The following is a 13,851-nucleotide window of genomic DNA, read 5'->3' on the forward strand; positions in this document are numbered from 1 at the left end:
TTGGGAAACTTCACGCACGTACTTCTTCCTTTGCGTGGACGAGTCCCCAAACTCCGTGCCGCCCATGATTGAGCCCATGACGTGTAGTTGTGAGCTCTCCGGTTCTTCAATTGCTGCTCGGTCCGTGACGGTCACCATCGCCGGACCCTTCCTTTGTTGCCGCGGGCGCTCACCATGCGCCGCGGTCGTCCCGATCGTTCTAAGGACGTATTCTTTCAGTTTCCCGTCTTGAATCAGGGCCTCGATCTGACGCTTGAGTTGATAGCATTCGGACGTCAGATGCCCGTGATCCTAGTGGTTTCGCAGAACTTGTTGTGATCCCTCTTGGCGGGAACCTTTGTGAGAGGAGTGGGGCTCCCTAGCTTATCGCGGTGCAGAGCTAGGATCCGCTCTGGTGGAGTGTTCAAGGGGGTGAACGTCGAGAACTTTCGGAAGCTATTGACGTGTGACAGTCTCGGCCCGGGGAGGGAGCGGCCGTAAGGGGCCTGGCCTCCCTTGTTCCTCCTCTTTTGAGGGTCGGGACGATCTCCATCTTGGTCATCGCGGCGTCGACTACCCTGTCCCCCTGATTTTCGGCCATCTCGGCCATCGAGATAGTCCTCGATCCCCATGTACGTGCGGGCTCTCGTCATCAGCTCCTCCATGTCTCATGGTTCTTTCCCAACAATAGACTTGAGGAAGTCGCTCGTGCAAACTCCCTCGGTGATCGCCGTGATGGCATCCTTGTCGTCGAATCCTTCGACCTTGTGAGACTCCTCGGTGAAGCGAGCGAGGTATTGTCTCAACGTCTCGTCTCTCCCTTGCCGAATGGAGAGGAGGTGGGTCTTCGACTTCTTTTGTGCCACGAGCGTGAAGAAGCGGGCAAGGAAAGCCTCTCACAAGGCCCGGAAGGACGGGATGCTCCCAGGTCTCAAACTCCGGAACCACTCAAATCCCGACCCTGTGAGGGTCAGGCTAAAGGCCTGGCATAGGGTCGCGTCCGGCTGCCCTTGTATTGTCATCCACGCCTCGTAGTGTTGGATGTGGAAATTCGGGTCAGTCCGTCCATCATAGGGAGGGATGGACGGCAATTTGAAGTTCCCCACGCAAGGTTGCGCGAGGATTTGCGCGGCGAAGGGAGAGTATGATTCCTCGATCCCTCCATACGGCCTCTGCCTCCCCGACTCCCTCATCTCGATGATTTGGTTTTGGAGGCTCTGAATCATCGTGACCATATCAAGCCCGTTAGCAGGGCCGACCGTCGAGACCACGGGGGTCACCGGTTGGCGCTCGTTGGACGCTTGGTCCACGACATTGGCCTGAGGCCGGCCGAGAGTTGCGGCGGGGAGCGCGTCCCTCCGAGAGTTGAGCCTTTGGCGGAGATCCTCCCCTCGGGAGTTTCTCTGCGCCATCAAGCGCTCTCTAAGGTCCACGCTTGGTGCGTGGCGAGGCGAGGTCGCCCTTGGTCGGACCGTCCGGCGAGCGCTTCGGCTATCGGCCCCATCGTCTACCAGAGTCGCTCTCTCCTCGGCGAGGGGCCGTGTCCGGCCGCCTCTTGAAACTGAGGGGGCGAGTCCCCGGGAATGTGACCGTGCTTGCCGCCGCGCCGGGTGCGGAGGATCGGCCAATGCACCATTGGACCTCTCGGGCCGTGTATGGGCGAGGCTAGGAGTCGCCTCATCGGTCCTTGACTCCTCCACGTAGTCGGGGTCAGAGTCGTCTCGGGCGGATCGATCCTCGACGTTGTAGCCGAGGAGATTGGCGATGAGCGAGCCGTCGACGCCGGGACGGTCAAGGAGCTTCACAAGCCGCCGGGCCGTGTCCTCTCGGAGCTCGGCCTCGGGGTCATTCACCGGGTCTTGGGGCTCGCTCTCGCTATCGCGAGGTTGCCCTTCAAGACGGTGCGCGAGGCGTCGGAGACCGTACCTCGAGCTCGTCGCTCGAGTACCCGCGGAGGTTGTGGGAATGTGACTCATCGTTCAAAAGTCGTGAGAGCAGTGGGAGTGAAAGTGGTAGAGGGAATGCGTCACCGAGGTCGAGAGATCCCCTCCTTCTAGCGCCAAAATGTTGTCGCAGTTTTTCGGACAACGATTTAGGAGTCAAAGGCGGTTAGACCCAAGGCCGGACCAAGTGGTCTCGCCTTGACTCGAGCGTGTCAGACTTGGTATACCAAGTCGTCCCTTAGCTGTCGGTAGTGTCTATCTCATCCAAGCACCTGAAAAGCAAGAAGAGAGGTGTGAACTACAAACGGGAAACAGAGGGGTTGCCTCTGTTTACCTCTCCGACGCTCAACATTAGTAGGATTGAGGTGGATATAGAGGGTTTAAGTGTTTAGAGGTGTTGTCGGCCCGTTCCGGGTCGACAGCGTCCGCGGGCGCCCGCGGGGTCCCATGGCCAAGAGGCCAAAGACCGGCCTCATGAGCTCGTCATGAGCTCGACCTCGACTCGGCCTCATGAGCTCGACCTCCACTCGGCCTCATGAGCTCGACCTCGGCCTCATGAGCTCGACTTCCACTTGGCCTCATGAGCTCGACCTCGGCCTCATGAGCTCGACCTCGGCCTCATGAGCTCGACCTCGGCCTCATGAGCTCGACTTCGGCCTCATGAGCTCGACCTCCACTCGGCCTCATGAGCTCGACCTCGGCCTCGTGAGCTCAACTTCCACTCGGCCTCATGAGCTCGACCTCGGCCTCATGAGCTCGACCTCGGCCTCATGAGCTCGACTTCCACTTGGCCTCATGGGCTCGACCTCGGCCTCATGAGCTCGACCTCCACTCGGCCTCATGAGCTCGACCTCCACTCGGCCTCATGAGCTCGACCTCCACTCAGCATCGTGAGCTCGACCTCAGAGGCGTCCCTCACCTCCATGGCCGCCTCAGAGGCGTCCCTCGCCTCCACGGCCGCCTCAGAGGCGTCCCTCGCCTCCATGGCCGTCTCAGAGGCGTCACCTGCTTCCATGGCCGCCTCAGAGGCGTCCCCTGCCTCCATGGCCGCCTTAGAGGCGTCCCTCGATCAAGGGTATGTCCCCAAAGCCCCTTTGGTCGCCTATAAATACCGGGGTCCCCCCCCCGGTCCAGGTGATAAGAATTTGAGTACTGAAACGCTGCCGAACTCGTACCTCGCTCGTTTTCTCTCAAGTCTCGACCTCTAACACCTAAACCCTCTTTATCCACCTCAATCCTACTAATGTTGAGCGTCGGAGAGGTAAACAGAGGTAACCCCTCTGTTTCCCCTTTGTAGTTCACACCTCTCTGTTTGCTTTTCAGGTGCTGGACGAGATAGACACTACCGACAGCTAAGGGACGATTTGGGATACCGAGTCCGACACGCTCAAGCCCGAAACGCGACCACTTGGTCCGGCCTTGGGTCGAACCGTTTGGGGCTTCTAAATAGTTGTCCGAAAAACTGCGACAACAAGAGGCCGAGACTTGAGAGAAACGAGCGAGGTACGAGTTCGGCAGCGTTTCAGTACTCAAGAATGGATTACCTTTGGAAGAGGGCGGGCCTCTTGTATTTATAGGCGACCGAGGGGTCATTGGAGGGCCCCTTGGCCGAGTGAAGCATTAGGCTCGGCCATTGGCCGAGGCAAACCTCGGGCCAGCCCATGGCCGAGGATAGCATAGGCTCGGCCATTGGCCGAGGATGGCCGATGGCCGAGGATAGCCAGGCTTGGCCATTGGCCGAGGATGGCCGATTGCCGAGGATAGCCAGGCTTGGCCATTGGCCGAGGATGGGCGATGGCCGAGGATAGCCGAGCTCGGCCTTTGGCCGAGGCTATCGGGCTGATGTTCGAGGATAGCCGAGCTCGGCCTTTGGCCGAGGCTATCTTGCCGATGGCCGAGGATAGCCGAGCTCGGCCTTTGGCCGAGGCTATTGGGCCGATGGCCGAGGATAGCCGAGCTCGGCCTTTGGCCGAGGCTATTGGGCCGATGGCCGAGGATAGCCGAGCTCGGCCTTTGGCCAAGGCTATTGGGCCGGCCATTGGCCGAGCTAGCCCAGGGGCGATCAATGGCCGGGGCAAGCCACCGGGACGCGTCTGATCACTGTTTTGCCTTTGATTGGTCGCGATCGGCGTCGGGCCGATAACATCAAGTATCTTCGAAGAACTAGGAACTTGATGCTTACATGCTCAGGTACTGACCTGACTATGACGGGATATACCGACTCTGATTTTCAAGCGGATAAGGATTCTAGGAAATCCACTTCGGGATCTGTGTTTATCCTTAATGGTGGAGCTGTTGTGTGGAGGAGTATTAAGCAATCTTGCATTGCTGACTCTACAATGGAAGCAAAATATGTGGCTGCTTGTTAAGCATCCAAAGAGGCTGTATGGCTTAGAAAATTCCTTAAGTATTTTGGAAGCTGTTCCAAACGTCGACGAGCCCATGACCCTTTATTGTGGTAATAGTGGGGCTTTCGCTAACTCAAAGGAACCTCGAAGCCATAAGCGCTCTAAACATATTGAGAGGAAATACCATTTGATTTGAGAGATAACGTGGAAGTGAAGAAGATCTCAATGGTGGACAACCTAGCAGATCCATTCACCAAGGCCCTAGCGAACAAGGTCTTCGACCAACATCTAGAGGGATTAGGCATGAAGGACTACACATATCTTCTTTGAGTCAAGTGGGAGTTTGTTGTCAATGGTGCCCACAAGAAGAGTTGTAGAGTCTTTATTTTGTACATTTGATGTAATGAAGTCTCACGAAGACTCTTGTAATTGCATATTCATTAATAAAAAGTTGAAACGTTCATTCATTCTTCCTTGTCCTTTTGAAGCTTTATAATAAAACCTTAGTCTTTTAGTCCATAAACAAACTTAACAACTTATGAAGAGAAAAATGTAGATTTGCATGAACAAACTCTTCGTAGTTTGCTTAAAATGATATATTTGCAATCTAAGGGTCAAAGGACTATTGACCTCAGTACGATTGTTAGGAGAATCTATGATGTCTGGTTATGGGGCATTGAGAATTGGAGACTCTATAGTTCCTCTAGGTATCTTCCAAAGGAACTGAATTGACCAGTGCACTTCTAGAGACAAGATAAGAACAAACAATTTAACCTCTTATGTCTCGCAGTCACTACGTATGAATTGCATCGTGCTTACCTTAATCCTGAAATGAGACATGCCATTTCACAGCTTACGTATTCTCATTTGAGAAAGTCAGAGTTCGGACTCACTATGTGATTCCGAACATGGCCTATTGGTGAAGCACTAAGTTGTGAGAATGTCATGAGTAACCTTGTGAAGTTCTCATAGATATAGAATTCATGTACAAGATTGCTGAAATGCAATGTATATCACCTCATGCTTTGTTCCGTGGAATGTGAATAAATGAACTGGCCAGTGTCCATATTGAGTCCTGACTCTGTTGACGACGAACTTGAGGAAGTCACTTGTTCGCAAGCCTTCAATGATGGCGGCAATTGCATCACCATCATCAAAGCGATCGACCTTATTTGATTCTTCGCGAGCGAGGTATCGCCTAAGAGACTCGCCACTCTTTTGCCTGATTGACCACAAATACATCTTTGTTTTCTTTTGGACCATAGAGGTAGCAAAACGTGCCAGGAACATATCCTTAAAGTCTTTGAACGAGTGGATGCTTCCCCGCCTTAAATTGTTGAAACACTCGAAATCGGGTCCAGCGAGGGTAAGACTAAAAGCTTGGCACATGGTGCCGAGAGCGACACCATGCATCGTCATCCAGGTTTCATAATGCTGGATGTGATAAGCGGGATCCGCTTTCTCATCATAGCGGGCGAGGTTTGGGAGTTTGAAATTTTTCGTGCATACCTCGGCCAATATCTGGGCCGTGAAAGGCGAGGAATTCTCCTCAACGACCCCATAGGTGCTTCCTCCTACTCCATACTCTTGGAGATAACGTACTTCCTATCGAAGATTGTAGATCATGGTGACCACATCGAGACCGCTAGTCGGAGTAACTCCCTGTTTGGGAGGAGTCACCTGTCGCCTCTCATTGGACCCTTGACCCGTGGGGCGGTTCCCGTTAGTTGGGGCTACTAGGGGGATATTCGACGGAGAGCTTAGTTGCGTTGGGTGGTAAGATGATCCCTGAGATCTGGGCATGCCGCAAGGAGGTGCAGGCTTCGTCTGAGATGGCGCACTCTTCGCGTGCCCTGACTTTATGCAACATTCTCCCTCGACCAAGTTGGTCATGGGCCGAACGTCGGGAGTTCCCCTCTTAGGAGGCCGCAAGTGCATTCCTCGTCTTGGGTAAGGGATCCGAAGGACCGACTTCATTCACAACGGGGAGTTCCCGGTCCTTTGTGAGAGAAGTCTCGATATCCTCCAAATCATCAGCGCCCTCGTAATCTGGATCGCGGTCGCGACTTTCCTCATTGAGGTTATGCATAGGTTGTTTTGCAGCCGGTCGGCCGTGGTACCTCGCATTCTTCGCCTTAAGTCGGCGGATATTCTTCTCCAACTCCATGATGCAGTCGTCTCGACTATCTAGAGATGGAGATGGTGAGTGGGTCGAGCTCTGTTCAAGGAATGACTCTTCGTCATCATGCGCTCGGGAGTGCAAGAAATTTTTTTGGTCCCAGTAGCATTATCGGGTTTGTTAACGTCCTCAGAAAATATGGGTGGTTGATTACTCATCTTTTCTCAAGTCCGAGGAAGAAAAGAAGAAGATGGAAAGAAGAGATTTCGAGCTGTATTAGTCGGGAAGTCCCCTCCTTCTAGCGACAAAATATTGTCGCACGAAAATAAACAACGATTTAAAGCTTCGGGGTGTTCGACCCAAGGCCGGACCAAGTCGCCGCACCCGAGCCAAAGGTATGAACTCGAAAGTCTCAAGTTGGGTTTCCTCCAGTCGGAGGGTTTCTCATAAGAGAGAAGGGTTGAATAAGGGGAATGACCGTGCTTTTTGTGTAAGCTGCCTATGTACCCGTGCAAATAGGGATCAGGTAAGAACGTAGTTCAAGGGCGTATGTAATGCTGTATGAGGCGCGGAGCCTGGGGAGTGTTCTCGTCAGAGGAGACGTAGCGCCGGGTTTCCCCCAAGCGATGTCTCAACTCTAGGATCGAGTTACCCGAGGGAGAATTGTGTTTTCTCTCTTTTGGAGGAGTGTGAGACTCTCAGTAGTTCCATGTCATGGCGAGCGCGTGGTTCGCGCATGCGATTTTCTCTCGAAAATGGTGGACGCGTCTCGAAATGGTGGACGCATCTAATGTGCTAGACACATAGGGGATTTGCAGTGGAAAATCTTGGGAGCATGCTTGGGCTTTAGATTAAGCGTTTGATCAGAAGAAGCGACGTTCGAGAGTTCCCGGGAGCGTTTTAGAATCTCTGAGAATGAGAAATCTTGCAAAAGGTGCTTCAGACCAAAGATGGCATCTAGAGAAGCAGAGAGAAGAGTAGTATATTTCGAGATTGAAAGTGATGGATTACCCCTCATTGGGGGGTTTTTATAGTAGTTGGAGAGGTCTAAGAGGCCCTTAGGTCGTCCATGTGGGACTAGAGTGTACGCTCTCCTCAAAAAGAGGAGCAGCGCGGGTGCACGACGCGCATGGTGATTTGTGCGGCGCGCCGCGCGCGCTCTGATCCGAGCAGCGCGCGTGGTGCTCTCCTCGAACGGCGCCCACATGCTTACCCCAGGGGGTACACTATGCATAGCCCCCTAGCGCTGCGCATAGCCCCCTTTTTTAAGGACTGCACGCGTTCCTTTCTTGAGGGGCGTGCGACCCATCTCCTCGGCTATTTTTAGGCATTCGGGACTCGGGATTTCACGCAAGTTGCGTGAAATATAAAAGTCCCTTCTCGAGGAATTAAGATCGACACGAGGACTCGTCAATCGACTCATGGACACATAACTCCACTCGAGAAGTTACCTTGACTTGAGGAGGACAGCTCGACTCGAGGAATATAACCCGAGGAGCACGACTCGACTCGAGGAGGACGACCTGACACGGAGAGCAGAAAGTTTGACACGAGGACTTGTCAGTCGACTCGTGGTGGGAGGCTTGTCACTCTTCAAGACCTCCAGCCTGATCATCGACTCTTTGAATGGCATGGCGTTTCGATGTCTCGTGTTTTCCGAAAACGACCGACAAGACCCTATTTGGTACGTAGTTTGGATTCCAACATTTGAGACATCACCGTCTCACCGAGCGATGAGTAGATCCACACCATTAGGATTCTATGATGGTGTTTCCAAATGATATACTCTAGATTTGGTATGACTCCGTCTTTGAAGTTCTTCAGAGGACATGAGTAACCTTCGATTAGGTATTTGAGGCCATTCGTGATAATGACATTCTCAAGCTTAATTTTCCACACCAAGTAGTTCAAATGATTGAGTTTCACCGCGAGTATTTGGTTGAGAGATGGTATCTGCATATTCTGATACATCATTGCCATTGTAGTGTACATCGCTGAAGAATTCAGATCAGTTGCTACTGGATCGCCAGAGGTCGGGGATTGAGTGGTGTTTGGTTGAGCAGCCATGGAAGAATCTATAAACTCTTATTCCGTGAAAGTGTGAAGAAGATGATCTAGAAATGATCAAGGGAGAAAACCGTTACAGAGAGAGAAAGGGCTTGAGCTCAAAGACTGAGTTTGTTATTATTTCTTTGACTAACTTTGAGTTTCGTGTTACACACTTGTATACACGAGTATTGAGGACATGAGTATTGAGGTGTACAATACATTACAGTGTTCTACTACACAGTACTAGGGATGGCATTTTTACCCGAAACCCGTTAGCCCGTCCGTTACCCGGTCTTAACGGGTCGGGTAATACCCGTTCAAAATGAGTTAACGGGCTAACGGGTATTACCCGTTAGTATTTTAACGGGTACGGGTCGGGTAGCGAAAATGTTAAACCCGCCCCGTTAACCCGCTAACCCGCCCGTTAATTATTTTTATGGAAAAAAAAACTAGATATTTTTTTTAAGAAAACATTAGATTACATCATAATGAGTAGGTTGTTGTTTTGATTCTTATTAAAAATTATTTTTTTTATTTTTTTTAAACGGGTTAACGGGTGCTCAATTTTGGCACCCGTCACCCGGCGGATATACCCGTTACCCGCCCCGTTGGAAAAACCGGGTTAACGGGTACGGGTTAATGGGTATTTTAATAGGCGGGTACGGGTACCGGTATTGGTGTACCCGCTAAAACCCGTACCCGTTGCCATTCCTACACAGTACACACTAGCACTCTTATGTTAACGGTATTCATTATTTACTCAAATAAACGACTATAAATTCTTATAAATATTTAAAATGGGTTACAAAGTTTCATTTATTTTTTAAAATGATGTTTTGAAGGATGTAGGACGAAGAAAAACGAGAGAGAGTGAAAGAGAATTTTAAAATAATTAAATACTAAAGATGAAGTTTTAAATAACAAATTGCTAAATAATGAATAAAAAAATATTTATTGATTGTATCTTTCATTTATAATTTTTTTAATCAATAACCAGAAAACATGAGATAGGAGGCATTTTTGTGGGTAACATCAACTAACTAAAATATGGCCTACATTCCATTTATCTTGAGCCTGGTTATTTTAAGGATATAGTAGAAATTTACTAGCTTTAATTTTTGTTAATTGCCTATTTTTCAAAATTAACAGAATATATTAGAGAGCAAAATTCTATTTTATAAATAAAAAATTAGTCAAATAAGTCACCGAAAGTTTAAAGAGTGCTAAATAGCCAATTTTTTTATAAATTTTTTTGTGAATAACCACCTCGACTTATTTACGGCACTCAAAAAGAGACGAATACTAAAAAATATTCCCGTTGATTTTGGGTTTTTTTTGTCTTTTATAGTACCGTAAATAAGTTGAGGTGGTTATTTACAAAAAATTTACAAAATGTTAACTACTATACAAAACGCTATAACTCAGATGGTTATATAGCTGAAAGACCCTTTAAAAAGTTTAAAATTGAAAAATAGGCAAAGAAAAATAAAAGATTTTTCTCTTTAGTGTTTCGTGGTCTTGTTCACAGATAAACAATAAAACTTTCACAACAATATGTAATTAAATGAAATCATGGCAACAGCAAGAGGATTCGTCTTTCACTACAGAGGATGGTAGTTGTTGATGTGCTCTGTTTCCTCCTCAATTCTCGTCCACCGAAACTTGTGCTTTGCCGATTTTCTCTTCTTGGCCGCCACTCCCAGAAAGTCCCCTTCATTCTACATTAAACAATAATCACAAACACAGGAACTTGGAGATCATGATGAGATTAAAAAAAGTAGAGTCAAGAAATAGTAATTACCTTGAGACAAAGACCGTCCTGAACATCGCAAATGGGGTAGTCCCCGGGACAGCAGTATTCAGTTCCGGCGCAGCAAACGGCGTTCCGGTACTCGCAGCACCCGTACATCAAGCAATAGCCATAGACCTCGAAGGTGCAGCAACACGTCTCGTCAGTGCCGCAGTAAGACAAGTCTCCACATTGGCTCGGTGATGGGGATGGCGGAGGAGGAGATGGACGAGGAGGCGGAGGGCTTGACGGGGACGGTGCAGAAGATTCCTTGGTGGGGTAGGAAGCCATGGCGTTGATGGCGCAAACTCCGTTGGGGATATCTGTGTTTCTCTTTATATAGAAGTAACCATCTATACCCCAGCTAGTCCCCCATGAGTTCTTCACTATCCAGTAGTCTCCGTCGCTCTCAGAGCCGTAACCCACCACCAGGACCGCATGGTCTATGTCATTTGGGTCATCCGAGCAATCTCCCTCGTAGATCCCCTGATTATCGTCAACCAGTTAAGGATCCCACATTCAAATAGATGAAACAAGTTAACATGATCATGATCAGCAGCCCGTCTCGCTGATTTAAGCATTTTTTTCTAAATAAACATGCTGATTGCTATAGACTAATATTAAATGCACTAGTGTTAAAGCTTGTTTGCTATAATGGTGGCCTAAGAATTGACCTTTTCTAAATAGAAAATTTTTGCATAAGATTTTTGTTCTTAAGAAATTAGGCAGGATACCAAATTTTCAAAACTTACACAAATATTGTCTAAAGGTTTGTAATACCATAAATAAAATACCTGATGTCTACAATTTTTTCAAACTTCAGATAGTTACCAATCTAATTTTCATTTTTTTTTAAGTAAACGATATGGTACCAGCAGAAAAAAATGGTAAGTAGTGGATAATATAAAAAAAAAAAAAAAAAAAAAAAATGGGTAATATAGAAAGGAAAGGTGAGTATTGACCCCCGTGTAGAGTTGGAAATCCCAGGAGGAGGCGTCGATGCCAACACTGACAGGTTGTTGTACTGCGGCGCATAGCAGATCACTGTCCGAATCTCCCACGTCTTCATAACCATCTATGCTAACTACTTTGTAACCCTCCTATAAAGTAATACAAATAAGATATCGCCTTTTAACTCGTACGTAACATTCATATAAAGTGCGTTACTTCGTACCTTAGTGGCGTTACAGGTGGCATCGTGTCCGGTGTAAGGATAGTCGGCTTCGGAGTCGATACCGCCGTTGTTGATGACCCATTCGAAAGCGTAGTCCATGTACCCACCGTCGCACCCGTAGTTTGTGGAATCACAGTCCACGAGCTCTTGCTCCGATAGGCTCACCAACTCTCCGCTCACTATGGCGTTGATTCCTTCCATGGCTCCGGTTGTTGAGAAAGACCAACAACTCCCTATTGATCAATACACATGCTTGCTTAACGACACTTCTAAGTTCTACCTACTTGGTAAATATATATGGATGCGTACCACAATTTCCTTGGTCTTTGACGGCGGTGACGGCTCCTTTTTTCCTCCAATCCAAACTGGAAGGGGCTACACACGATCGAGCACCATTCATCGTCATCTTCTTCTTCTTCTTCCTGGTATCATGGCCAGGTGGCTTTCTGAGCGATCTGGACAGGTAGACTTCCTTGAACTCTTCATTGCTCATGTCAGCAAAGCGGTTCAGACCAAGCTTGTGTGAGCTGGTTTTCTTCTTCTCCGATATGAACCTCAGGTTGCTCTTGAAATTCTCGAACCTCTTCTCCGCCTCTCCTACATGGCTGTAAGCCTTCCCGTGCTTCACCTTCCATTTCCGGAACAGCTCTCTCTCCTCCAGACCGGCGATAGAGTACGACAGCGTTGCCCAGATCAATATTGCAACACAAGATTGGATTTTTGGGTAACCCATTACCGTGATTATTATTATTCGTTTCTTTGCTTTGCTTGCTTGCCTTTTTCATCGCTCATTTAATTACATGTATATAAGAAGCAATGCCTACCAGTCAACGTATGTTATGCTAGATATCCTAATTTGTTGGTGAATCCTAACGGTCTCCAGTTGACAAAAGTTTGACTTTCATCAATGAGTGGAAGAGTAGACGAGTCAAAATCTTATCTCACAGTCTAACACATGTTTTTAATTTGAGGTCTGGGCTTCTTTTAGTAACGGGCCTCATAGCATAATACGTTTTGACCTTTTTATTTTTAATTATATTTTTATTTTCTATACTTTCATTTTTTTTTCTTTGCTTGCCTCTTTTATCTTAGACTCTTAATTCTCTCAAACTCTTACCTCGTTTCATCTTCCTCTTCGAATTCCATTCTACAATTCCAAACGGTAACCCCAACCCTAGCCCTAACCAAAACCACCATTGTCGATCATCCTCCAATTCCTCCAAGCTTTCCACATTGTTAAAGTATCATGGGATTCCATCTTAAAATCAATTGGCAATAAGATGAGTAACTCATGACCTTTATAAGGAGCACAAAGAATACATCCTCAGTCGATGTGAGACTTCCTGATACACTCCCTCACGCTCAAGATTGAACAACTGGTGCGTGAAGTTTGTAGAAACGGGTGGGCCCAACATCGAGAATAGGTTTGGCTCTGATACCATATTCAAGTATCATGAGATTCCATCTTAAAACCAATTGGCAATAAGAGTAGTAACTCATGACCTTTATAAGGAGCACAAAGGATACATCCCCAATAGTAGATGTGAGACTTCCTCATACACATCCTCCTCTCCATGCCGCCGCTTCTCGATATCACTACTACAAATATGGGCATCAGGTGCGGCAAAAGTCGCACCTGATGCCCACAAAGTCGCACCTAAAAGTCCGCAGCTAATACTATTGGGTGCGACATGTCGCATCCAATAGTATATACTATTAGGTGCGACACTATTGGGTGCGACTTATCGTACCTGAAGTCGGACCTATTTTTCCGTGAGAACTCAAGAATAAGGCGGTAATTTGACTTTTGGGTGCGACATGTCGCACCCAATGCTCTTCCCGCCATAGTATTGGGTGCGGCTAGTCGCACCCAATACCCTTCCCGCCTTACTATCAGGTGCGACTAGTCGCACCTGATGCCCAATTTATTTTGAAAAAAAATAAAATTTACAAATAAATAGAATTATAATTAGAATTAGAAATTAATATTTCATATTAAAATATTTTTAATATACAAACAACTAATACGAGTTTGTTCGCTAATATAAAAATATACAAGTCCAACTATTTTCATTGTTGCCTATAAAACTTATCGATAGATGAATTTCCTCTTCCAAATAAGTTGCCTCCGCGGCCACTGCTGCTTCCTCCTCGGCCACTCCCGCTACCGCTAGGACGATCTCGATGAAACTCCGCAGAACCTGGCGACACATTATCAGCCATTGCCGCTGATGTCGGCGTAGGCTGAGGATGTGGGCTTGTGGGGGAAGCCTGAGTATGCATCTGTGTAAACGAGAGCAGCTGTCGCTGCATCTCTTCCATATGGATTTGTTGTGCCGCCATTTGAGCTTGTTGTGCTGTCAACTGAGCTTGCAACTCGATATACAGTACTGGATCAACACGTTACTGAGATGACGAACCAGACGAGCTTCCATCTTGAGCTCGAGCCA

The 13,851-nt window shown here is 48.0% G+C and overlaps 1 protein-coding gene across 1 annotated transcript; it reads right to left on the reverse strand.

Annotated features, from left to right (window-relative positions):
* Window positions 1-9,910: 9,910 nt before the first annotated feature.
* Window positions 9,911-12,177, reverse strand: LOC149384612 (cysteine proteinase COT44-like). The gene is made up of 5 exons (XM_089625649.1): window positions 11,711-12,177; window positions 11,402-11,634; window positions 11,190-11,327; window positions 10,240-10,713; window positions 9,911-10,156 (listed from the first exon to the last, which is right to left on the reverse strand). Exons 1-5 carry the CDS (start codon window positions 12,132-12,134, stop codon window positions 10,040-10,042), a joined length of 1,386 nt encoding a protein of 461 aa, XP_089481775.1. The 5' UTR covers window positions 12,135-12,177; the 3' UTR covers window positions 9,911-10,039.
* Window positions 12,178-13,851: the final 1,674 nt, after the last annotated feature.

Source organism: Urtica dioica, chromosome 9 (genome assembly GCF_054948205.1).
Source record: "Urtica dioica subsp. dioica isolate 48M chromosome 9, U.dioica_male_clone48M_v1_H2, whole genome shotgun sequence".
NCBI classification, from domain to species: Eukaryota; Viridiplantae; Streptophyta; class Magnoliopsida; order Rosales; family Urticaceae; genus Urtica; species Urtica dioica.

What these genes read in the sequence shown, in the direction of transcription:
- LOC149384612 (XM_089625649.1), bottom strand. Translation starts at nt 12,134, where the DNA reads ATGGGTTACCCAAAAATCCAATCTTGTGTTGCAATATTGATCTGGGCA. An exon ending in CAAAGACCAAGGAAATTGTG is followed by an intron (nt 11,635 to 11,710) that starts GTACGCATCCAT and finishes ATTGATCAATAG; the next exon opens with GGAGTTGTTGGTCTTTCTCA. An exon ending in ATTTCCAACTCTACACGGGG is followed by an intron (nt 10,714 to 11,189) that starts GTCAATACTCAC and finishes GACGATAATCAG; the next exon opens with GGGATCTACGAGGGAGATTG.